The 25,403-nt window shown below is 41.8% G+C and overlaps 1 protein-coding gene across 3 annotated transcripts in view; it reads right to left on the reverse strand.

Annotated features, from left to right (window-relative positions):
* Positions 1 to 25,403, reverse strand: part of ttc28 (tetratricopeptide repeat domain 28) — a 626,907-nt gene that overhangs the window by 67,880 nt on the left and 533,624 nt on the right. For all 3 annotated transcript variants that reach the window (XM_068005926.1, XM_068005925.1, XM_068005927.1), the window contains one exon: positions 7,102 to 7,246. In XM_068005926.1, coding sequence (XP_067862027.1) covers positions 7,102 to 7,246 — 145 coding nt within the window. The remainder of the gene's footprint in view (positions 1 to 7,101; positions 7,247 to 25,403) is intronic.

The following is a 25,403-nucleotide window of genomic DNA, read 5'->3' on the forward strand; positions in this document are numbered from 1 at the left end:
CACCACCCACCAGGTACATGGTTCATACTCCTGTGACTCAGCCAATGTTGTCTACCTCATACGTTGCAGGAAAGGATGCCCCAGAGCATGGTACATTGGCGGGACCATGCAAACGCTGCGACAACGGATGAACGGACACCGCGCAACAATCGCCAGACAGGAGGGTTCCCTCCCAGTCGGGGAACACTTCAGCAGTCAAGGACATTCAGCCACCGACCTTCGGGTAAGCGTACTCCAAGGCGGACTTCGAGACACTCGACAACGCAAAATCGTCGAGCAGAAATTGATAGCCAAGTTCCGCACCCATGAGGACGGCCTCAACCGGGATCTTGGGTTCATGTCACGCTACACGTTACCCCACCAGCGAACAAATGTTATATGTTTTTAATATAACGGGTCAATTGCTGTCTTTTCCTTCCAGATGTTTCTATGTTTCTGCCTCTCTCGCTCTGTTTTTTTAATTGGCATCTCCACATCATCTGTTTTTTTAGTTCTGGCCGTTTGTATATTCGGCGGCCCTGTAGGTAACACCTATCTGTCTGAACACTTTGGTTGCCTTGGCAACGGGCAGTTGAAAAGACTTAATGTAATCACCAGGCATTGTTCTGTGATTTATAAATGCGATAGGTTCGAGGATTTCATTTCCACATTCACCTGAGGAAGGAGGAAGCCTCCGAAAGCTTGTGGATTTTAAAATAAAATTGTTGGACTATAACTTGGTGTTGTAAAATTGTTTACAATTGTCAACCCCAGTCCATCACCGGCATCTCCACATCATCACTATTGTACTGTTTGAAGGCTTATCCAACATCAATTTCAATGAGCAAGAAGTTTCTTAAATTAACTTCAACCAAACCAAAACTGTCCTGTACTGCTCCTCTACACTCTATACGATCATTCAATCACCCTCCCTAACTGCTCGCTCAAGCTGAACCCAATAATCCATAACTTCAGTTTTCTGTTTGATCCTGAACTTTAAAGTCCACATACTAGCCACAACCAAGACTGCTTATTTAAACCTGCACTATATGCCCCCTAGTTCTAGTTTCACCCATCCTTGGGAACATCCTTACCGCATCCACCCGATCAAGCCCCTTCACAATCTTATATGTTTCAATAAGATTGCCTCTCATTCTTCTGAACTCCAATGAGTAGAGTCCCAATCTACTCAACAAAGTAAGGAGGGGTGGGATTTTATTGACAACTGGGACTGTTTCCCACACTGGGGGAAACACTCCCAGTTGAAATGGACCTGTTGCAGCTGTCAGCCTGTGGCAGCTGCAAAGGTCCATTTGACAGGTGTTGGGGGAGACCCTCACTCATTGCAGGAGGCCACTCTGTCACTTGGGACAAAGTTTGGCCTCCACCACCCTCCTCCTGACAAGAAATTTCATTCCCACCACTGTCGAAATTCTCAGCAACAGCTCAGTTAACTCCAAGCTCAACTATTCAAATCTGCCCTCACTGGTCTACTGAATTCCACTCTGCATAAACTGTAACTTACCAAAGCATTACCCCCCTCATCCTATCCAGCAATAAGTCCCACTCCCCTATCTAGCCCAGTGCACTGAATCCGAAATCTTTGTCCTCCACAAGTCCCTTTGTGGCCTTGTTCCCCCCTCCCCCATATCTCTGCAAACTTCGCCAGCCTTATGTGCCCATGCCTTGTTCTCTACTGACGCAAGCCTCTTTTGCATCCCATTCTCTTCATTTCCACTTTGGTCACAAGACCTTCAGCTGTCTTGGCCCACACTCGGGAACTCTTTCAAGGAACCTTACTGCCTGTTACACTCTCCTTTCTTTCAACAGCCTCTTCAAAATCAACCTCCTCTCCCTTCACTGTTTGGTGTCTATTCTTGCCTCTGTGAACTGCTTTGGGATGTTTTATTACTTTAAGTGCATTATAAAAATGCAAGTAAATGCGAGCATTATGGCCAGTTTTATATTGTGGATATCTCATCCATCAGCGACTGGCTCGAGACTGCTTGAATCTTATTTCTCGTAGGACTCTTACAGCTGGCAGAAACTTTTAACCTATTAGATGAGGGTTGGATTACAATCCAGATCATAGAGCTAAATGGACAGTTTGGTAGCCCTCTGAATCTCTCGATCCAACTTAACCTGTCATTTTTTAAATGTTAGCATAGTTTCCAAAAAGATTTTTTTTTAAAAAGCCCTCCATAATTTTGGTAGGAAGAATGGGGAGAAGCAATATAAACTAAATGGTACAATTCTAAAGGGGGTGCAGGAACAAAGAGACCTGGGGGTATACGTACACAATTCTTTGATGGTGGCAGGACAGGTTGAGAAAGCGGTTAAAAAAGCATACGGGATCCTGGGCTTTATAAATAGAGGCATAGAGTACAAAAGCAAAGAAGTTATGATGAACCTTTATAAAACACTGGTTCGGGGCCACAACTGGAATACTGTGTCCAATTCTGGGCAGCGCACTTTAGGAAGGATGTGAAGGCCTTAGAGAGAGTTCAGAAAAGATTTACTAGAATGGTTCCAGGGATGAGGAACTTCAGTTACATGGATAGATTGGAGAAGCTGGGGTTGTTCTCCTTAGAGCAGAGAAGGTTAAGAGGAGATTTGATAGAAGTGTTCAAAATCATGAAAGGTTTAGATAAAGTAAATAAGAAGTATCTGTTCCCATTGGCAGAAGGGTCAAGAACCAGAGGACACAGATTTAAGGTGATTGGCAAAAGAACCAAAGGTGACTTGAGGAAAACTTTTTTACACAGAGAGTAGTTATGATCTGGAATGCACTGTTTTAAAGGTGGTGGAAGCAGATTCAATCGTGGCTTTCAAAAAGGAATTGGATAAATACTTGAAGGGAAAACATTTGCAGGGCTACAGGGAAAGAGCGGGGGAATGGGACTAACTGGATTGCTCTTACAAACAGCCGGCATGGGCTCACTGGGCCGAATGGCCTCCTTCTGTGCTGTAACCATTCTATGATTCTAATTGTTTATACATATTCTCCAATGCAATCTGGTATAAGGCTGAAGATGGAACTAGCGAGGTTCAAGAAGAGAGAGGAGAGAGAATAGAGAGCAGACTTGACAGACTTGATTTGAATGCTTCCCTAAAGATGAAAAAAATTGCGAGCAGCAGGTCAAAACTGGTGGAAGAAGCTTTACTGGCCTGCTTCCCTCTGCTTGATTAATGTATTGGATTTCTTAACCACCTCATCTAACGATTTAGTCTTCACTGTCCATTTACCTTTATGATTGCAATCTAATCGTGTACTATGTCAGCTTGGTTCTGTTGGGAGAACTATCACCTCTGGTGGTCAAAAGGTTATGGGTATAAGCCTCAATTCAGGACTTGAAATAAACTAGGCTGATACTCCAGTGAGGTATTGAGGTGTCGTTCTTCGGATGGTACATTAAACTGATACCCTGTCTTCCTTGTATTTATGTTCTGGTGGATGTTCAATATCCCATGGCATTATTCAAAGAGCAGGGAGTTCTCCCAGTGTCCCAGCCAATATTGCTCTTTCAACCACCAAAAGGGAGGTCATTCATTTTACTATGGTAGTGGTTGCTGGCATAGAATAACTCGTGTCTTTCTACACAGCAACAGTGTCTGCCCCTCAAAAGTAATTAATTGGCTGCGAAGCATTTTGAGATGTCCTGAGATGAAAGGATCTCAGTTTTTACTCTTTCTTTACATAACAACTGTCACCGCATTGCAATTGTGTGAAGTGCTTTGAGGTGTTTTAATAAAATAAAATGGTATTTAAATGCAAGTATTTCTTCTTTCTATTCTAGCAGATCTCCTGTGGCATTGCACACATTGGGTCAGAGATCATGTTGCTGCGAGGGGAGGTGTGTCCTGGGGTTTAGGAGGTCAATACAAGGAATTAGTATGAAGTTTGTGAGAAATGTGCTCAAAGACAGTGAAGTAACAATAACTTCTCTGGGTTTTAGATCCTACAGTCCTTTTCCTCCATCAGAAAGGAGGGGAGGGGAAAGATATAACAGGGCTTACAATCAGCAAGTCCTGACATGCTCTGTGAATGACCAGTTTTGCTGTCAAAAAATTCTGCTGTGTTTCACAATCTCCATTTACAAAATGTTGTAGCATCCATCAGACTCTGAAGGGAGGTAGCATTAGGCTGCAGAGTGACACTGGTGCAATTGTGGTGTTCTAGTCTGCTACATGGTTGAGTCTCTTGATTTAGCTGAAATAGTGATCGCTGTGGGAAGCAGTTGATTCCAAAGCAGCCATCAAAGAACCTTTATCCAGAAATTAGTTTTAATTCTGATACTCTAAAAATATTAACCATATGACTTAGCCCTATTATGACCACAGTGCCACATTTATAACAAGCAATTAATTAAAGTACAGGTTTATCAATTTTATTTTTGGAATACTAAAGAATATTTTGTGAAAGAGTAAATTCGTACAGGATGCCCTGATGGTGCGTCATTAAAGCATTAAACCTTTGAATTATTCTCATCCTCAGAATGTGAGTTCCTAATCCGATACATATTGTTGGAATTGGACTTTCTCTAAAATGGAGAGGGGGATAATTACAGACTGGGGGCCATTCGCACACACTTTCTACTGACCGGTGATAAAGTGGGACAATAGGTCCTCGGGAGCAGGCTCATTTTCTCTTCACTAAGGGTTTTTTTATGTGGTCCAGGGTAATCATACAAAAAAGAATAATACATTTATAAATTAGCACATTGGTGCAAGAACATCTTGCGGTTCAATAGATAAATTCACCAAAGCCTACTTCACAACATTCACAAAACATTACAACAATACTGAGAGATAAAATGTGCTTTTGAAAATGATGTACTGCAGTGTTATGCTGCCCCCTGTGGGTGATGTGGCTATACAGAAACTCTCAGTCGTACATCTCACAGACAAAAAGCATCAGGTTTCAGAAACTCAAAAGCAAACTTACAAATAGTATACTGATGGCGCCTCTCTGGCCCTCCCCCAGATGATGGAGGATCAAACACTTCCCATTGTGATAAAGATTTATATTTGGGCACTTTTCAACTCCCTCCCAGAGGGATACAAGGGGAAAAATAAGGAACCTGCAAAAAGTAACCAAGGGAAGGAGGAAATGGGCAGTCTGCAAATGGATGAGAATATGAAAAAGAAAATCTTGAGCCACAAAACAGTTGAATTTTTTTATAGAATGAAGTGTTCTGCAGGAAATGTAACATTGAAGAAATGTTATTTCTGATTGCACTGATGGAAAAGAATGGTTACAACATGGACATCTAGCACCCTCTGCAGGTTTAAATTGGAACACATAAGAATTTAAACTCACCACAAAATTCAGGGAAGTTGTTTATTTTTCATACCTTCACTCTTCCCTTATAGTGTGAAATAATGGAAGGATCCAAAGGCTGGTAGGCGACGTGAATGCTATTTCCATGGCCGTAACCATCTTTATACCAGCCAATATAGTGGTTAGTCCCATACAGCAGGTGGGTTTTATGGGATCACACAACCTATACATTGAGGAAGGGGGAGGGCACCCACATCCACCATACATGAGTATCCTGCTGGATGTCATCCAGAATTCAGAGATGGAGCTCTGGTCTCCACTCACCTAAACTGTCTGGAGTAGGGTTTGAACCCCTCACCTCCTGTCTCTGAGGAAGGAATGCTACCACTAAGCCAAAGGCTCACTCCTGGGAAGTTGTTAATCAATTGTTAAACTATCACACACAGCATTTTTACACAAGTGCATTAACCAGTGAGCTAATAATAGTGAAATTTTCAACTCCCTCATTTCCATATAAAACCGCAACTCAAGGCACTTTTGGAGCGAAGTCAGTGGCAAGCTTGCAGTACTCCCACCATCCACAGCATTCTCTAACAGGAAGCAGAGTACCTTGTAGTCCCGGTATAGAGACCCCCATTCTAATGGTTCCAGTGATACCATTTTATCTATTTATCCTGCTGTTCCCCAGGGTGTATCTTCTACATATCCTGTTGTTTCTCAGTGTGTATCCTCTGTATAATTCAAGTCTACATTTACTGTATGTTCCACTGCTCCCCAGTATTGTGGATAAACACCAGCAGCATTTAAATTTTGTTTGATAATGCTCCTGTGAAGCTCCTTGGGATGTTTTACTACGTTAAAGGTGCTATGTAAATGCAAGTTGTTGTTGTTACTGAGGAATAGAGGATGCATGTTGGGGAACAATGTGATATATAGAGGATGCACATAGAGAAATAGCAGGATATGTGTTAGGAAGCAAATTGTACATTCTATGTATCCTGCTGTTCCCCAATGTACATCTTCTATAGATCCAGCTGTTCCCCAGTGTTGTATTCTCTACAAATCCTGCCGTTTCATGCTATGCATCCTCTATACATCCCACCGTTCTTCATTCCACATCCTATATATCCCACCACTCTCCAGTGTGCACCAGTGTGTATATAAAAACAGAAATACAAAGAACTACTTGTTTCCTTTTTTAAGCACATAAATTACTCTTGTTCATTGATTCACCTTACTGACTTTGTTAAAATTGCACACATAGGAATTTCAATTCAGGATTTGTGCATTCTAAAAGTACACAATGAAGCAAATCAACATTAAATAGCACTCTCAAATATAAAGCAAGGGACCTCTCAATGGCACTGGACACATTTTCGAAGGTCCTCTAAGCTGCAATCCAGTCTATATATCCCTTTGTTTCCCAATGCATTTTCCACACATTTCTTACTATTCTGCTACTTCCCTTTATCTTTCCCACTGTTCCCTAGTGTATATTATCTTCGTTTCCTGCTGTTCCCCAATAACAATTATATATATATAACACACTGTTCCCCAATGTGCATCTTTATTATATATAACTGTTTCCTATTTTGCATCCTTCATATACCTTATTTTTTCCCAGTGTGCATCTATATATATCCCAATGTTCCCTAATGTACATCTTCCATGTGCTACAGCTGCCCAGTGCATTTTCTCTATATATATTTTTGTAGCCCAACATAATTAATTGAAGAAAATTGTGGGAATTTGTTGACTTCTTTTTACAATACTATATTTATGTGGGAATGTTCATAAAATGAATATAAAAATGTATTTAGCTCGGTCCTTTATTCACTTACCCCTTCCATAGGTGAGATGAGGAGGTCATAGAGGGCACGAAGAGGTTGTTTATTGACTGAGCTCTGTTTACGGGGGAGGGAGGAGGTGGAATCTTGAAGGCTTGACGTGTTGCTGCTGAATAGACTGCTCATACTTTGGCAGCTTCTGAAAGGACATAATAATAATATGCTCAAAACAAAATTTCCAGCTTCTACGTTATGCTTCTAGTAAGAAAAATTCACTGGAGGACAATGACCAGACTCAAACTGCTGTGTCAAACTTACCACAACATAATTTTTTTCTATGTGTGGAAACATAATTGTGCAGACATATTATTTTGAATTTCAAAAATATCACTTTTGTCACTGGCTTTCAATTCTATGTTCAAAACTGCTCAAGGCCATCTTTCCACAACATCCCACAATACACTGTAAAATTACCACGAGAAAATGCCAAAATCTTTGAATGCACATGCACCATCTCAAGCATTCATCTTCAGTTTCTTGCCCAGGCTCAGAAATCTCTCATGCAACTCTTGCTCTACATAATAAATAATGTCACAGCTCCCAACATATGAACTTTAATGTATGAATAAAGATAAGGCAATCCAAAGTCCATTCAGTCCCCTTCATCCAGAGTCCATGTATGATGATTCTATAATGGACTTACTTCCCACAAACACCATGCTGATTCCCTCCCTACCTACCTAGGAACAGAACCTACACCCCCTCCCATAAAAATAATCCAGTAATATCTGTATAACCCTCAATTCACCATAGAAAATATCAACTCAGGTTTCTTTTCAAGATGTCAACAAATTCCAAATCAACTATCCATTTGTTCACTATCCTGTGTGAGGGGAATAATTGTATGATCCTTAATCTTGTTCATGGTTTATGAATCTTGTACTTGTGTCCTCCAGTCTTCAGCTAATTTCCCAAGTTAAATAGCTTTATTAGTTTAAAGACCTGTATCCTATCTCCTCTCAGTCTTCTTTTGTCCAGTTAAAATAAATGTATTCACTTGAAGCTCTCTTTGTAAGTTCGCCCCATAAAGTCTAGAATCATCCCGGTCATTCTTCTATGAGCCTTTCCAACACGGTTTTATGAAAGGGAAATCATGTTTAACAAATCTATTAAGAGGTTTTTTTGAGGGTGTAACTATTAGGGCAGATAAGGGTTTACCAGTGGAGGTAGTATATTTGGATTTTCAAAAGGCATTCGATAAGGTACCACACAAGAGGTTGTTACACAAGATTAGGGCTCATGGGATTGGGGGTAATATATTAGCATGGATTGAAGATTGGTTGATGGGCAGAAAACAGAGAGTAGGAATAAACGGGTCATTTTCGGATTGGCAGGCTGTAACTAGTGGGGTGCCACAAGGATCAGTGCTTGGGCCTCAGCTATTTACAATCTATATCAATGACTCAGGTAAGGGGACCGAGTGTAATGTATCCAAGTTTTCTGATGATACAAAGCTAGGTGGAAAAGTAAGTTGTGAGGAGGACGTAAAGAGGCTACAAAGGGATATAGATAGGTTAAATGATTGGGCAAGAAGGTGGTGGATGGAGTATAATGTGAAAATATCCACTTTGATGGGAAGAATAGAAAAGCAGAATATTTTTTTTAAAAGGCAAGAGACTAGTAAATGTTGGTATTCAGAGGGATTTGGGTGCCCTTGTACACGAATCACAGAAAATTAATATGCAGATACAACAAGCAATTAGGAAAGCAAAGGGTATATTAGCCTTTATTGGAAGGGGGTTGGAGTGTAAGAGTAAGGAAGCGTTGCTGCAATTATATAGGGCTTTGGTGAGACTACACCTGGAGAACTGTGTACAGTTTTGGTCTCCTTACCTAAGAAAGGACATACTTGCCTGAGAGGGGGTGCAACAAAAGTTCACTAGATTGTTTCCTGGGATGAGAGGGTTGCCCTATGAGGAGAGATTGAGTAAAATGGGCCTACATTTTCTGGAATTTAAAAGAATGAGAGGTGATCTCATTGAAACGTATAAAATTCTTAGAGGGCTTGACAGGGTAGATGCTGAGAGGATGTTTCCCCTGGCTGGAGAGTCTAGAACTAGGGGTCATAGTCTCAGGATAAGAGGTCGCCTATTTAGGACCAAGATAAGGAAAATATTCTTAATTCAGAGGATTGTGAATCTTTGGGTTTCTCTACCCCAGAGGGCTATGGATGCTCAGTCATTGAGTATTTTCAAAACTGAGATCGATAGATTTTTGGACACTAAGGGAATGAAGCGATATGGGGATAGGGTGGGAAAGTGGAGTTGAGGTCGATCATCAGCCATGATCTTACTGAATGGCGGAGCTGGCTCAAGGGGCCGGATGGCTTACTCCTGCTCCTATTTCTTATGTTCTTAATACATCAATACTCTTTTTGAGACAGAATACCTAAAACTGCTTAGCGTACTCACATTGACCTCACCACTGATCGGTACAATGTCAATATAACTTTTTCTGACTTGTAACCTAATGCCCTCTGGATGCATCTCAGTACACAGTTTGCCTTATTGATAACAGCTGCACACTGATCAAGTGCATTTAACATATCATTAATGATCATTGCCAAATCTTTTCCCTTTTCAGTCTCTGACATAAAGGCCCCTTCATGTTATACAGATTTACTGTTACTTGTTCCTGTATGCATTACTCTTCACAGGACACACTGCAGTTCTGACAAAGGATCTGCATTTGAAACATAAACCTGTCTTTTCTCTTCACAAATGCTGATGAATCTGCTATGTATCTCCAGATTTTGAGTTATTTGTTTTTAATCACAGATTGGTAGTGCCTTTAAAATGTAAATTAGTGAACTGCTGATAACTTCGGCACTACGTGAAGACTACAATTGGTGTCCACTACTGTTCTGACTGAATTGTGAGTAAATAAATTACAGTTTTAAAATAATATACAGAAAATGAAATGATTTAAATGTCTAGTAATGGGGCTGTGCTTTTTCAAATAGAGTCTAAACATAGCCAATCACACTGACATTGAGAAGAAATTTGAGGTGAAGACAAGATCACAAGATGGATACAAATGAAGAAGAACATTCAGTACTTCCCAGCTCAAGTTCCAGAGAGAACTTACAGTATCCCCAACACAACATCCAGCTGTTTATTAAATGATTCCAGGGCTTTTGTCTCCACTACCCTACCTGGAAGTCTACCTCATATGTTAATCACGTTTTGTATGATAAGAATGTCCTGACATTAAGGTCCTAAATTTATAAACGACTTAGATGACGGCATAGAGAGCTACATATCCAAGTTTGCTGATGACACAAAGATAGGCAGCATTGTAAGCAGTATAGATGGAAGCATAAAATTATAGAGAGATATTAATAGATTAAGTGAATGGGCAAAACTGTGGCAAATGGATTTCAATGTAGACGAGTGTGAGGTCATCCAATTTGGACTTAAAAAGGATCAATCAGAGTACTTTCAACATGGTGAAAAGCTCAAAACAGTGGAGGTCCAAAGAGATATGGGGTCCACGTACATAGATCAGTAAAATGTCATGGACAGGTACAGAAAATAATCAAAAAGGCTAATGGAACGCTGGCCTTTATATCTAGAGGACTAGAATACAAGGGGGTAGAAGTTATGCTACAGCTATCCAAAGACCTGGTTAGATCACACCTGGAGTACTGTGATCTGTTCTGGGCACCGCACCTTAGGAAGGTTATATTAGCCTTGGAGGGATTGCAGCGTAGATTAACTAGAATGAAGGGCCTAGATAAAGTGGATAGGGAGGACCTATTTCCCTTAGCAGAGGGGTCAGTGACCAGGGGGCATAGATTTAAAGTAATTGGTAGAAGGTAGATAGTACTAACAGTGCTGAAATCACCAAAAACGAATCAGAGTGTTCATGAAATGGACAGAGCCCGCAGCAGTCACAAGTCACACTTCCTCTGACTGCATCTTTCACGCGTGATACTTCTGTGATGTCATTTCATATTGTGCGCGTAGTGCAAGCGCTGATCGAGGTCTCTGATCAGTGGCAGGAAGTTGAACTAGGCTGGTGACAGCTCTCCAATGTTATGCAACTCAGCTAAACTCCCACTAATCCAAACATTTGAGTCACTTAAATAACTAATATGATAGCTGAGAAACAAAATTCTGAAATTTTTACTATTGGTTTCCAAGTGTACGAAATGGCAGCTTTGACAATGAAAATTAATGGGGAATCTATGCAAGTCTTTTGTTATGATCTGACTGGAAATGTGGTCATTCCTTCCTTGCCTCCAAGCTAAATCTAAGCAATGGAAATTATGAGTTTTGCTTGATAATAATTTACCATTAATTGGAAATAAATTCAATTAACAAGGTTTGCTGGCTAAAGAAATTTGGTAAACTTTTAAAAAGTTGCTTTTCCCCCCTCACAATTGTGACATGATTCTGATCGCTATCAGCGCTTGCACCACACACAATATCTAATGACATCACAGACGTATCACGTGTAAACGGTGCAGTCAGAGGAAGGTTCTGTGACAGCTTCAGGATCTGTCCATCTCATGAATACTCAAATTCATTTTTGGTAATTTCATTGCTGATAGTATAATAAAACAGAATCTTTCTGCTCCCCAGCCTATTTTATATTTACTCCCTCTTACGGTTACACACTTACGGGACTGAGCTCTGTTAGACGTTGATCGAACAGTATTCTCGCAATAGATGGAACTGGAGATTACGAAGTGAACCCCTTTCCCTCCCCAAACCAATGGCTATGTTATCGTAAATAGAACTTAACTACAGAAATCAGGTTGCCTGTCAACACTAACTAGTTGAAATACAGAGAATTTCTTTGGTCAAACATAGATTTTTAATTGTATTTACAGTCAAATTTTGTTCGATGCAGTAAGTCTGGACAGAGGAAGAATTTGTTTAAATCTGGATTTGCATATCTTTACTGATTGTGTAAGAAGCATAAACTAACGTTTATATAACAGACTCTCCTTACACTGACCGTTGTATAACAGGATTGACCGATCCAGCATTGGCTGCTAAAGGATACAGCCAAGTTGGGAAGCGTAGCAGTTTTTGTCTAACAAAGGATGCATTCCACATTTGAAGGGGAGGTAGTTTGGGTGCAGCAGAGATCATTAGCCCATACTGGAACGGGTGGAAGTATGGGTAAAGCAGAAGATGCAGCATGCCCTGATGATCAGTGTGGGTATAGAAGAGGGTCCAACCTGCACTGTGGGTGAGGGGAGTGTACATTGCATAGCATACTGCCTGTGCTGTGGTGATGGGCAAAGTGGGTATAGAGATCCCCGTCTGCACTGAGTTGTGATAATTCTGTATATAACAAAGGGTATGTGCTGGATGCTGAGATGATGAATATTGCAGAGAATTCAGCCTACGCTGGGCCACGAGCTGTGTGGTTATAGCAGAGGGTACAGCCTCTACTGGGTGGTGAGATTTCTGGGTAGAGCAGAGGGACCACCCAGCACTAGGTGGTGATGTGTGACAGTACAGAAGAGGATCCAGCCTGTGCTGTGCAGTGAGTTGTGGGGCTTCAGCAGGTGGTACAGCCAGCAGTCGGCTGTGAATTTTGTGGGTAAAGCAGCGTTTGCAGTCGACACTGGGCTGTGAGCTGTGTGGGTACAGTGGAAGGTTAAGAGAATTTCAAAATGAATCAAGTTTGTTTCATACAGTACAGATAAAATATTAAGAAAAACAAAATTATTATTGACACAGATTGAAATAATTTTTTTAAAAATAGGTGAAAGATACCCAAAGGAAAAATTAAGTCCACAACTAAAGATGGGACGGTAACAAATGAAATTAAGACTGATTTGAAGACAAGATCAGAAGAATATGAGCAACAAATCCCCTTTTCCAAGACAATAACTCTGCAAAATGAAGTGAATTGGAAACTCATTGGAATGAAATAAAGAGACTGCGGTTTTTAAATGCTGGTGTGTTAAAATGTAATTTTACTACTAATTGCATAGCTGGCAGTGCCAATGCGATCGAAAGGCTGAGTGATTAGATTAGATGAGACATGTTGAGATAACTTCAACAGTTTTCTTTGTAGGATTTTATCCCTAATATATCTGGAGAAAAATATCAGGAACTGTTTGAATGATTGCTCATCTAGATGTGATTTAAATACTTCATTGGCTGCAAAGCACTTTGAGACGTCCTGAGGTCGTGAAAGGCACTATATAAATGCAAGTTCTTTCTTTCTTTAAATGGCATAGAACTGTGATGAGCATGCAGATCTTTTGAGTCTCACCCAGCTGGAATTAGACTCACCCATTTAGGTTTAGATATGTCACCAAATTTAATCCATCTCACTCTGAAAGATAAGCACTATTCTACCTGTTTCAAATGGTTTGAAATTAGTCTCACTCTTTCTAATAATAAATATCAATTGCCCAATGCCATAGCTCTTGGTAACACAAGAAACAAAATTCACCCCACAATGTATATTTACAATTTTAAAGGAAGCTTATATTTTATCAGATTCCCTTCTCTTTGGTGGGTTCAAATCATGCTGTGCAATATTAATAACGCATTCATAACAAATTCTTTTGTCCACTATTTGAACATAGGCCTTCCTTATTAAATTATCCCCACAGGTGCACACTAATCTCCTCGAGCCACCCACAGTACTTCAGGGTGTACACTACTCTCTCCACACTATTCACAGTACCCCATGGTGTACATTACTCTCTCCACATTATTCACAATACCCTAGGGTGTACGCCACTCTCTCCACACTATTCACAGTACCCCATGGTGTACATTACTCTCTCCACACAATTCACAATACCCTAGGGTGTACGCTACTCTCTCCACACTTTTCACAGTACCTCAGAGTGTACACTACTCTCTCCACATTATTCACAATACCCTAGGGTGTACGCTACTCTCTCCACACTATTCACAGTACCCCATGGTGTACATTACTCTCTCCACATTATTCACAATACCCTAGGGTGTACGCCACTCTCTCCACACTATTCACAGTACCTCAGAGTGTACACTACTCTCTCCACATTATTCACAATACCCTAGGGTGTACGCTACTCTCTCCACACTATTCACAGTACCCCATGGTGTACATTACTCTCTCCACACAATACCTCAGGGTGTACACTACTCTCTCCACACTATTCACAATACCTCAGGGTGTACACTACTCTCTCCACACAATACCTCAGGGTGTACACTACTCTCTCCACACTATTCACAATACCTCAGGGTGTACACTACTCTCTCCACACAATACCTCAGGGTGTACACTACTCTCTCCACACTATTCACAGTACCTCAGAGTGTACACTACTCTCTCCACACAATTCACAATACCTCAGGGTGCAGACTACTCTCTCCACACAATACCTCAGGGTGTACACTACTCTCTCCACACTATTCACAGTACCTCAGAGTGTACACTACTCTCTCCACACAATACCTCAGGGTGCAGACTACTCTCTCCACACTATTCACAGTACTCCAGGGTGTACACTACTCTCTCCACACTATTCACAGTACCTCATGATGTACACTACTCTCTCCACATGATTCACAATATCTCATGATGTACACTACTCTCTCCACATGATTCACAATATCTCAGGATGTACACTACCCGTCCTATGCTATTTACTGTACCTCAGGGTGCACACTGCTCTCCTCACATGATTCACACTATCTCAGGGTGTACACAAAATACTCCATCCCACTCAAAGTACCTCAGGGTGCACACTACCATTCCCAAATCCACTTGCAGTTCATCACAGTACAGCTACAGCACTGGCATCTGCCAGACAATGTGGAAAATTGCCCACAAAAAGCAGGACAAATCCAATCCGGCCAATTACCGCCCCATCAGTCTACTCTCAATCATCAGCAAAGTGATGGAAGGTGTCGTCGACAGTGCTATCAAGCGGCACTTACTCACCAATAACCTGTTCACTGATGCTCAGTTTGGGTTCCGCCAGGACCACTCGGCTCCAGACCTCATTACAGCCTTGGTCCAAACATGGACAAAAGAGCTGAATTCCAGAGGTGAGGTGAGAGTGACTGCCCTTGACATCAAGGCAGCATTTGACCGAGTGTGACACCAAGGAGCCCTAGTAAAACTGAAGTCAATGGGAATCAGGAGAAAAATTCTCCAGTGGCTGGAGTCATACCTAGCACAAAGGAAGATGGTAGTGGTTGTTGGAGGCCAATCATCTCAGCCCCAGGACATTGCTGCAGGAGTTCCTCAGGGCAGTGTCCTGGGCCCAACCATCTTCAGCTGCTTCATCAATGACCTTCCCTCCATCATAAGGTCAGAAAATGGAATGTTCGCTAATGATTGCAGTGTTCAGATCCATTCGCAACCTCTCAGATAATGAAGCAGTCCGAGCCCGCATGCAGCAAGACCTGGACAACATCCAGGGTTGGGCTGATAAATGGCAAGTAACATTCGGGCTAGACAAGTGCCAGGCAATGACCATCTTCAACAAGAGAGAGTCTAACCACCTCCCCATGACATTCAACGGCATTACCATCGCCAAATCCCCCACCATCAACGTCTTGGGGATCACCACTGACCAGAAACTTAACTGGACAAGCCACAATAAATATTGTGGCTACATGAGCAGGTCAGAGGCTGGGTATTCTGTGGCGAGTGACTCACCTCCTGAATCCCCAAAGCCTTTCCACCATCTACAAGGCACAAGTCAGGAATGTGATGGATTACTCTCCACTTGCCTGGATGAGCAGCTCCAACAACACTCAAGAAGCTCGACACCATCCAGGACAAAGCAGCCCGCTTGATTGGCACCCCATCCACCACCTGAAACATTCACTCTCTTCACCACTGGCGCACCGTGGCTGCAGTGTGTACCATCTACAGGATGTACTGCAGCAACTCGCCAAGGCTTCTTTGACAGCACCTCCCAAACCCTCGACCTCTACCGCCTAGAAGGACAAGAGCAGCGGGCACATGGGAACAACACCACCTGCACGTTCCCCTCCATGTCACACACCATCCCGACTTGGAAATATATCGCCGTTCCTTCATTGTCGCTGGGTCAAAATCCTGGAACTCCCTACCTAACAGCACTGTGGGAGAACCTTCACCACACAAACTGCAGTGGTTCAAGAAGGTGGCTCATCACCACCTTCTCAAGGACAATTAGGGATGGGCAATAAATGCTGGCCTCGCCAGTGACGCCCACATTCCATGAACGAATAATCAGGGTATATGTTACCATGCCCACAGTACCTTGGAGCATACATTAGCTTCTTTGCTCTACTCACAGTAGTTTGGGGTGTACATTATTCTTCTCACCCCACTTGTGGTACCTCAGGTGTACAGTACCGTCCAGAGCCTGCTTGCAGTAGCTCAGGGATATGCTATCCTTCCCTCTCCCATGTGTTGTACTTCAGCATATAGGCTACTATTCCCAAATTTATTGCGGTATCCTGAAGGTGTATGTTACCTTCCTTACCCCACCATGTATGTATTGACTGATGGTACTTTTTTGATGTTACCTCAAGGAGGAAGGAGAAAAGTGCCTCCAGTAAAGGAATTATCAGGTTCTTTCTCCTGAGGTTGGACTGTTCAATCCCAAAGCTGAATGGCAAGGAGCATGCTATATTTCTGCAAGTAAAGCGCACTGCCATAACTCATCAAATTAAGAAAAAAGTTAGACAATCACAGTGAAATGCAACCCTCCCTGCAGTGCTGACACCACCATCTGTAAACCTTGGGGCAGCCTCACTGTCATTTAGTGGCTGAAATCTAATGTTGATGGGTTACTTCCAATAAACTGTAGAGCCCACATGATTCACAATTGTGCAAAACATTCAAGGGATAGAATATCACTTGACATTGAAGAGTTCGTCAGCAAAATTTACCCATTCTCCGTTCGTAGCCAAACACAGATCAGAACTTGAGGGAGATACTGACGAGTTTGCTGACAGAATGGCCATAGATACTTCACATTAAGGCAACTCAACAGCCAGCCTCTGTTATTTGACACCAGTCACTCCTTCAATTGAATGGTGAGCTGTAAAATCTTACTTCTCTTAAGAACAGTCTAGAAATCATTTGGGAGATCTTTAAAAATTTAGTTTGCGATTGAAACACCACTGTTAACAGAGCTCTACAATGTACTCCTGCTCTTACTTGTGTTCTCAAAAGTGTTCCACAATATTCCGTTTAAGCTTGATAAATCTTTTTGGAATCAGGTCAGCTAAACAAAAAGTAATGAAACAAATCCCACATGATAGCTTTAGGGGGATTAAGGAAAAGAGTGTTTTGCAAAACTTAGCCAAAATATTTACAGAAATAAATTAGGAATGATTTTTTGAACTGCATCCAATTTGGCACTGCTTATTTATTTATCAACTGAAAATATTTTACTGGGACGAACAGATATGACCCTGGTTGGCAGAATACAGTCAATTCAAACAGCACAGGGGACAGAAACACAGATATATTTACAGCTGAATTAACTCCTGGGTGTTCATATCTGTCTGAGTAGGTTAACAATTACATTAGAACAGTGCACATAGGTATGTTACACAAGCGTGATAATCAGTGTGCTAAAGATAGCACTTACTGGAATTTCAAGCCCTTGGTTGCTATCCAGTGTGTTTGTGTGGACATCAAATAGAGACATGGTTAGGGTTGGCCTTGATGTCCTCCAGAGCCAGTACGATATTGATATTCGCACTGCAACTCACAGATGAAGAATGACCACTTGGATGAGGTACCAAAGGGTTGCCCCAACGTAAGCCACCATTTGAAGGAGAGAAGAGCTTAGAGGAAAAACTTTGACAAAATTGGAGGGGAAAAAAATCTTGATGTATAAAGATTGTGATGCTTACATAATTAGGAAGAAGTATGTTTATCACTGGACTGAATAGAGCAGGCAACAAAGGAGTGGGAGGATTATTCCAGCAGAGGGCAGTGAAGTATCAAAAAGGGAGTTTACCAAAGTTATTGGTGTTGAAAGTGTCGTGCAGCAGCTTCGTAGTCTTGAATGGAGAACTGATGTAAATTCATCTTCCAAAGTGGAGGCAAAACTAAATAGACTAAATATGATGTTGAAAGCTGCAAGTGAGAGAGAAGGGCAGAGAAGGGCCGAAAAGAGGCATGAGGAATAGGAAAGAGGGGAAAAGCAGGAATATAGAGGGAATTAGGAGAATGGGCAAAGTGCAAATAAATTGTTCGTCTCACTCAAAAGCCACAAAAATGGCCGGGGTGGGAAATTGGAGCATCCCACTGATGCATCGGGTGAGGAGTATTATTCTGAATTTGAAGTAAATTTTTGTTGGGACAGTGTAGAGGAAGTTTTATTTTGCATCTTTCTCAAGCTGGACTTGACTCATTCTCTACCAAGAACCGTTTCTTCTTCATTGTAATCTACAAGCTTTTATATCCCAAGTTTGCCATTATCTCATCTTTTTTGCTGTTTTCAGTCTTGGTGGCTCCCTGCACTGTGGACCTTAGGTTTCTTAATAATTAAAAATAATTCTATCTAATATATTCAAGTAACAATTGCTTTATAAAAATGTGTAGCAAATTTGACCAAAGCAGGGACCCACCATCTCAATGCAAACAAGGGATGTTAGTGAACCATCTGACGCCCGCACAACAAAATAGACTTTCATTTCACTGCATTGGATGAGGGAATAGCATAACCTGTCCACTTTATAAAACTGTAAAAGGTGCCAGTAAAAGGATGAATCGATGACAAAACGGAATTTAATTTTTCTTGCAGCACCAGGTTTGAGGACTAGGTAAATATTTGTCCCACGGGGCAGTGCTTGTGTTACAGCACCGTTCTGTATTGCTCATTTTCTTTAGTGTGGGGCGGGGGTGGCGGCCTACAAACTGAAATAGAAGCAATGCCCCTTTGTCACCACTTCTGTCCTTCTTTAAATTTACATAAAGCCCGCCCCTGATATCATTAGCCTGCCCAAAATACAAGCTTAGGAATACCATCGAAGAAGGTTAATGCCTGTTGAAAACTGGTGGAAGGCACGCTTGCTCCCTTCCACATTTGTGGGAGTGTTCCAAGTTCTGTTTTTCACCCTGGCCATTTTCCAGCTGATCACAGCTCTGACCTCAACTCTGTGCCCAAGTTTTTACGTGGTTTACATGGCAAAACAAACAGCCGTTTGTCAGAGTGACAGCCAGAGAATAAAAGAAAACGAGCAGAAATAAAGCACAAAACAAAATGAGAAGTAGCTGAAATGGAGCATTCCACTCAAGCCTATCGCTCCCTTTTCTCTGCTTTACAATATAACTGGCACGTAACTGACACAGAAAGGGCACGGTACACTCTATTAACTGAAAGCAGTAACAGCCCCATTTGTGTTCTCTGTAACAGATTTCCCTAGAAACAAAACTGAGATTCAAACACTTAATACATTGCTATTCACACTACTTTCAATGTTCTTAAAACTATTCATTTGCATTTTGTGAAGATTTTCTATTTTTATTCCTGCTAAAATTTGCTCCTCTTCTGTACCGGGGTGTAGTTCCACAAGTAACAGGTTTCCCCGGTACTTTGCCAATGTGGTCATTTTTCATGTGTGAGCCTAGCCAGTAAGTATTAGACGGCTTATTGAACTGCTATTGAATCATAGAGGTCATTGCAGCCGACCCAATCCTTTCCTTACCACACATACGCAGTTTCCAGAAAGGGTTGTTAAATAGTGATTAGGTGGAAGATCCCAGTACTGATTTCTGCTCCTTAGCCCAGGATTGCAATGCCCCTCAACAGCTCTCACAGAGATTGGCTAACTGAGTACATACTGTAGATCAACATTTTAAAAAAACACTCAGGTGGGTCCCACACATAAAAGAAGTACGTACAACCAAAACCTATCAGGCACTGACACAGCAGGTCAACACACACCACTTCCATTGTCACGTCCTGAATAATTCTACAGGATCATGCCAAAGAACTCAAAAGGGCTCACTAACTACTACAATGTAATTGCAGTAGTTAGTGAGCCCTCACACATGGCACCATAAACACCATATACTATATGAACATAATGGCCCGGAAATTGCTCATAAAATAATGGCGATGCTAACAGGACTCACTGATAATTCAGGGCAAATGGAAGAGCAAGTTCTGGTGAGCACACATGCACAGTCAAACGCGGAAATCCGGAAACTGCTCTACCATTTGCCCTGCTCGTTTGAAAGCTGCGCAGGAAGGACATCTCGCCGGATGAATGAATAGACCAGCGCGAACTTGCTCTCCTGCCCAGCTGGAAACGAATTAATCTCTCCATAAAAAAGGTATGCTGGGTTTTTTAGGTCTAAACTAACTTTTAATGGTGTGGTAAGTCTTAATGACTGCCAAACAACCTCTCTAGCACTGAAAATTAACTTTTAAAAACGTGGAGTCTCATTACTTCTGATTTTAATTTTTGTTGGACGTTTATAAAAAAAAATTTTTTTTAATTAAATTTTTTTAATTGAATTTATTATCGTAGCTTTCACTTCCTGGTTTTGACGGTGCGGCTTTTCAAGGATGCTTCAAGCTGATTGGTTGAGGGGTGAGAGCGATCCTTTCCCCACTCTCACAGCTTACAGTAGCACTGCACTTTTTGCAGCTCACCATTGAAGCAAATTGCCCCCAAAAGCCCTGTGAATAGTTTGTGAGTGCGTTTATAACTAACGAGTGGCGGGTGACGTTCGATCACTGCTCAGTGCAATTTGTAGGCCGATGTATGTCCATGTGTTGAAAGAAAAGAACAATCACGATAGGAAAAAAATCTTGATTCTACCAAGAAGTGTTTAGACCCGTTATACACAAGAATTGTATTTTTTTTAACTAAAATAAAGATTAAATAAATCATATATATGCATCCATTAAGGGGTCTATAAGTGTGACAATGGCGGTGGTTGGATTAGGCAGTCACTTTATACAGAGGCACTGAACTGCCTTGTTTTGACAAATGGTTAACAAATCAGCAAGTTACCTGTCACTAATCTGCTATCTAAATGCACTTTGTGAGTGTGAAGGACACTAAACCATACAGAGGTGAACGCTAATAAACACATAAGGAGACTCGCAGAAATGTTCCACTTCCATTAGGAGCTATAAAACTACAGATAAAAACAGCCACTTCGTAAATCTCTGTACCATAGTCTATTTACTCACTTATTCAGGTTAATTTAAACAAAAGTAACAGAAAATGTTTAACAAATAGCTCTTTATATAAAAAAGAAATTAAATTGATTAAATTTGCAGCAATTTGTGTCTGTGACAGCCTATGACAGTATACTCAGCATTAAAAACTGGTAAACATTTTAAAACTGCAATTAGAATTGTGCAATTAATTTTCATGACATCTGGAATTGTGTGCATAATGAATGGGAAGAATTGAACTATGTACAATAGAATTAGAAAGGGGTTAGTCCACTGACATTCCATATACCTCCAATGAATGGGAAGGAGTTAGTCCAGCAGAATTTTATATAACAGTGATTAACAGCACTCGTGTATGGCATTAATTTTGAAAACAATGCATGCACCTTTTCCTTGTTGCAACCCAGCTGTAGGGTGTCATGTTATAGCCTCCCACCAACAGTTCTCAGCACTACTGGAAACTAATCGGAACACTGAACACAGCCTTTATATAATTGTACTGAACGGGAAGTAGCTGGTTCACTGCAACTCTACATAATGAGAATGAATGGGAAGGAGTTAGTCCACTGGGATTCCAGCTGTGTGCGCGTCCACAGCCCTGAAGCCGAGGATGTGCCGCAGAAAAGAAGTCCAAGGGGTGATGCCAGAGTTTGCAGGGGCTGTAATTTTAACAAAGTAAGACACAGTGCAGGTGATTGTTGGTCCAGGGAAGTGTTCGGGTCCCAAGGAAGACTGTATCAGGCACCAAGAATACCAGGTGGGCCATAGCATGCTAGTATTACTGCCAGTGACACATAACAAATTACAGGCTTACTACATGGGTTAATACACAGTGGGGGGAAAGGAGCAACAAAATAGATTATGTAGTTGAGATGCCTAATCAACTAGGCGAACATGCTAAATCTCGCATACGTGGCCTATACATTATGGCCAGCCAGGTGAGGGGGGAGTAAAATGGCTCCTTTGGTGTATTAGATTACTCAATCAACTTAGTTATCTTCCACACAGAAATAGTTAGCAAGCAACATGCTGCTAGGATTTCAATTACTGCTCTTGGGTAGTCTGTGCAAAGCAAATGATGCATAAAGTAAACACAGGCACCTCAAATTAAGTCAAACAACATGCATACCCCATAGTGTGAAGGAATGCTTAGTTGGAGAAGTGTAGGAGAGGTTGGACCTGGGAGTAATGCTCCTGTCCCAGAGTCCATGGGCATTACCAGTGGTGCTGGTTCTTAAGAAGGACAAGATCACATAGTAATAAAAACAGAAAATGCTGGAAATACCCAGCAAGTCAGGCAGCATCTGTGGAGAAAGAAACAGAGTTAACATTTCAGGTCGATGCTGGCTATTATCGTAGGTTCATCCTCAACTGTAGCAATATAACGGTCTCATGAATTAATGTGACACAGATGTCAAAGTCCAATCAAATGATCTACTCTCTCAATGCAGAAAATTCTTTTATAAAGCTGAAAGATGATTTGTGTACAGGCCTCATGCTAGCTGGTCCAGATTATTCCTGAGGTTTTACAGTCCACACTGATGCACCAGAGGTGTGCTGAGCCAGGTGAACAACCACAGGGAAGAACACCCAGTCCTTTACCGGAGTCGTAAGCTACTGCCACGGAAATGGCTTATCCTGCAATTGAAAAACAATGCTTAAGTATCATCTGGGTGTTGCAGGAGCTACAACCATACTTCTACAGGACTGCGTTTGCTGTATATTCTGACCACAATCCCTTAGTGCAGTTATCTTCAACTTATGTCAAAAATGCTGCTTACTGCAATAGAGCATTGACCTGCAAAAGTAAAGGGGGCACAGAAGACTGGCGCAGGGTGAAAGAGTCATGGCATCTGTCGGGATAGCGGGCACAGACCTGCATGATGCGCTGTCTGTGGTCGCAAACCAGCTGTGCAGTGAGGGTGCAGAATCTCTTTCAATTGATAAAGATGTCAGGTTGCTGATAGGGATCACGTAAGGCAATGGGTGCCCGGTCAATGGCACCTTGCACCATGGGGAAGCTTGCTATGCATGCAAAACCTAGTGCTCTCTCATCCTGCTTCACTCTGTCAATAGGAAAAGTGATGTAGGATTGTCTCCTGGTGTAGAGAGCCTCGGTGACCTCCCTGATACATCAGTGTACTGCGAACTGTATGATGTTGCTGATGTCACCTGTTGCAGCCAGAAAGGAGCCCGTGGCATAAAAGTTGAGGGCGATGGTGACCTTGACAACCAAAGAGCAAGAATAGTGCAAAAGCAGCAAAACTTCTTCTGCGCAAAAAAAGTGAACTATTCCAATGAATCAACACAGCAAAAAATGCTTAGAAGTCAAGCAGTAGCCAGAAATACTAAGCCAGCAACTAGCCTGTAAGTATTGCATGATGCTTTTAAATAGCATTGGTGAGGGGGCCTTCATGCCGGTTCGTGCCACGTTATGCTGTGCGAGGTCAGCACGTGGCGATTGAAGCGCTGGGGCAGTCCAAAATTGAGAATGGGTCCTGTAAGAAGCGCAGTACCCTAATTTAAATATATTATTCTCTACTTAGAATGCAGCTGCTCTTGCTGCCAGCAGGCCCTCCTGTACCAATATGGCAGGCGGTGCATTTCTGGCCAGAAGTATGCATGCGCTTCCTGCCCGCCATATTGGGAACATAGTAGGTCCCTTAACACTCGAAAAACGGGTGCTCGCGGCTGAATCTCTAGGCCAGTGTGTTATATCAGGATACTTTTTGTGCTAAAAAAGGATTAACCGCACATTACTTGAACTTTCCAAGTGTAATTAAGCATGCTCATTAAGCTGCAATTGTACTGGGTAACTTGCATGCAATACAGCATTCACTATAACGAAAACACACCAGGACAGCAGAATGAGGTCCATTATCAAGGCCAGAACGTTTAAACAGAATTGGACAGTAAGTTAAACTCTGAAATAGTACTTGTGAATCCAGTGCAGTTGTTTATTCAGTAAATGATCTACAAAATGAAAGCTAGAAGGCAAAGAAAATCCAGATTCAGTGATCAGGCACTGGAACAGCAGCTTGAGGGAGTTAGAGAAAGGGGGGACAAAATATATGCCAGGGATGGCCACACAATCCCACCTCCTGAAAGTTTCTAGTGCAGGAGGCATGGAAGGAAATTACTGAAAGAGTCAATACTGTCCCCGAAATACACAAGGTCTTCCAGGCCACGGTAAAAAGATGACATCTCAAAAAACCTGCAAAGAGAAGTCAAACTATAATTCTGCATGACAAACATATGAGTGCTCTAGCAAAGCGCCAGCACTACATGACGGATCAATTGGCCTCCATCTGTGCTGTACACTTCTATGGGTCCAAGCACCTGCTGCAAGAAAATCAGCCCTGCCAAACTTCTACTCCTATTCTGTTTAAACTTGCAAAAGGATGTTAACCAATGCAGTACTGGCAAGGGAGAACCAGGGCTGAGCATGAATGGGTTTGGTAAAGACACATGTAGGAAATGCATGCACCAACTTGTGTACACAGCAACAAATTCAAAAAGGGTTCACAAAAGAAATGCTTGCCTGTCAATCTAGCAAGGTGACATCTGTTCAATTTGAAGCATGCAGTATGCGCTGAAGTTGTATAGCTGCATGAAACTATCAATGTGCTATGTATGTTCAATATCTCAATACTATTACGCTACTTGCATAACAAGATGGCCTTTAACCGACAAGCGCAGTGCCACACTGGTGGGGATCCCAAACAGTACAAGCTGCTGACCACATTTGAGGAAAAAATTCCAAACAGTACAAGCTATTTACTAAATTTAAGGAAGCAATCCTAGCCATTATCGAGAGAGAGAGCATTGAGATAGTGGAGGATAATAAAGCCAGAGGCTTCCCCTGAGCTCATGACACGTACCATAAGATTTATGTCATGTAATATTATCCTGCTGAGTAACTGCCTACACAGCCATACACTGAGCTTAAGTAACATCATAGAGTATAATGCAATGAATGTAATGCTGCAATGTGGTTTACTGAAGGAGTATTTGGAAATTTTACGATCTTATCTTTTCATGAGAACGGAGGAAGACCGTGAAGGCAGACAGCACCCTGCACCTCTGAACACCCTATATTGCAATCAGAGTCTCTCCCAAGCATCAGCATAGCCACGTATACCCTGCAGGGTATATAGTGATTGACGAGGAA

Source organism: Heptranchias perlo, chromosome 25 (genome assembly GCF_035084215.1).
Source record: "Heptranchias perlo isolate sHepPer1 chromosome 25, sHepPer1.hap1, whole genome shotgun sequence".
In the NCBI taxonomy this organism is placed as follows: domain Eukaryota; kingdom Metazoa; phylum Chordata; class Chondrichthyes; order Hexanchiformes; family Hexanchidae; genus Heptranchias; species Heptranchias perlo.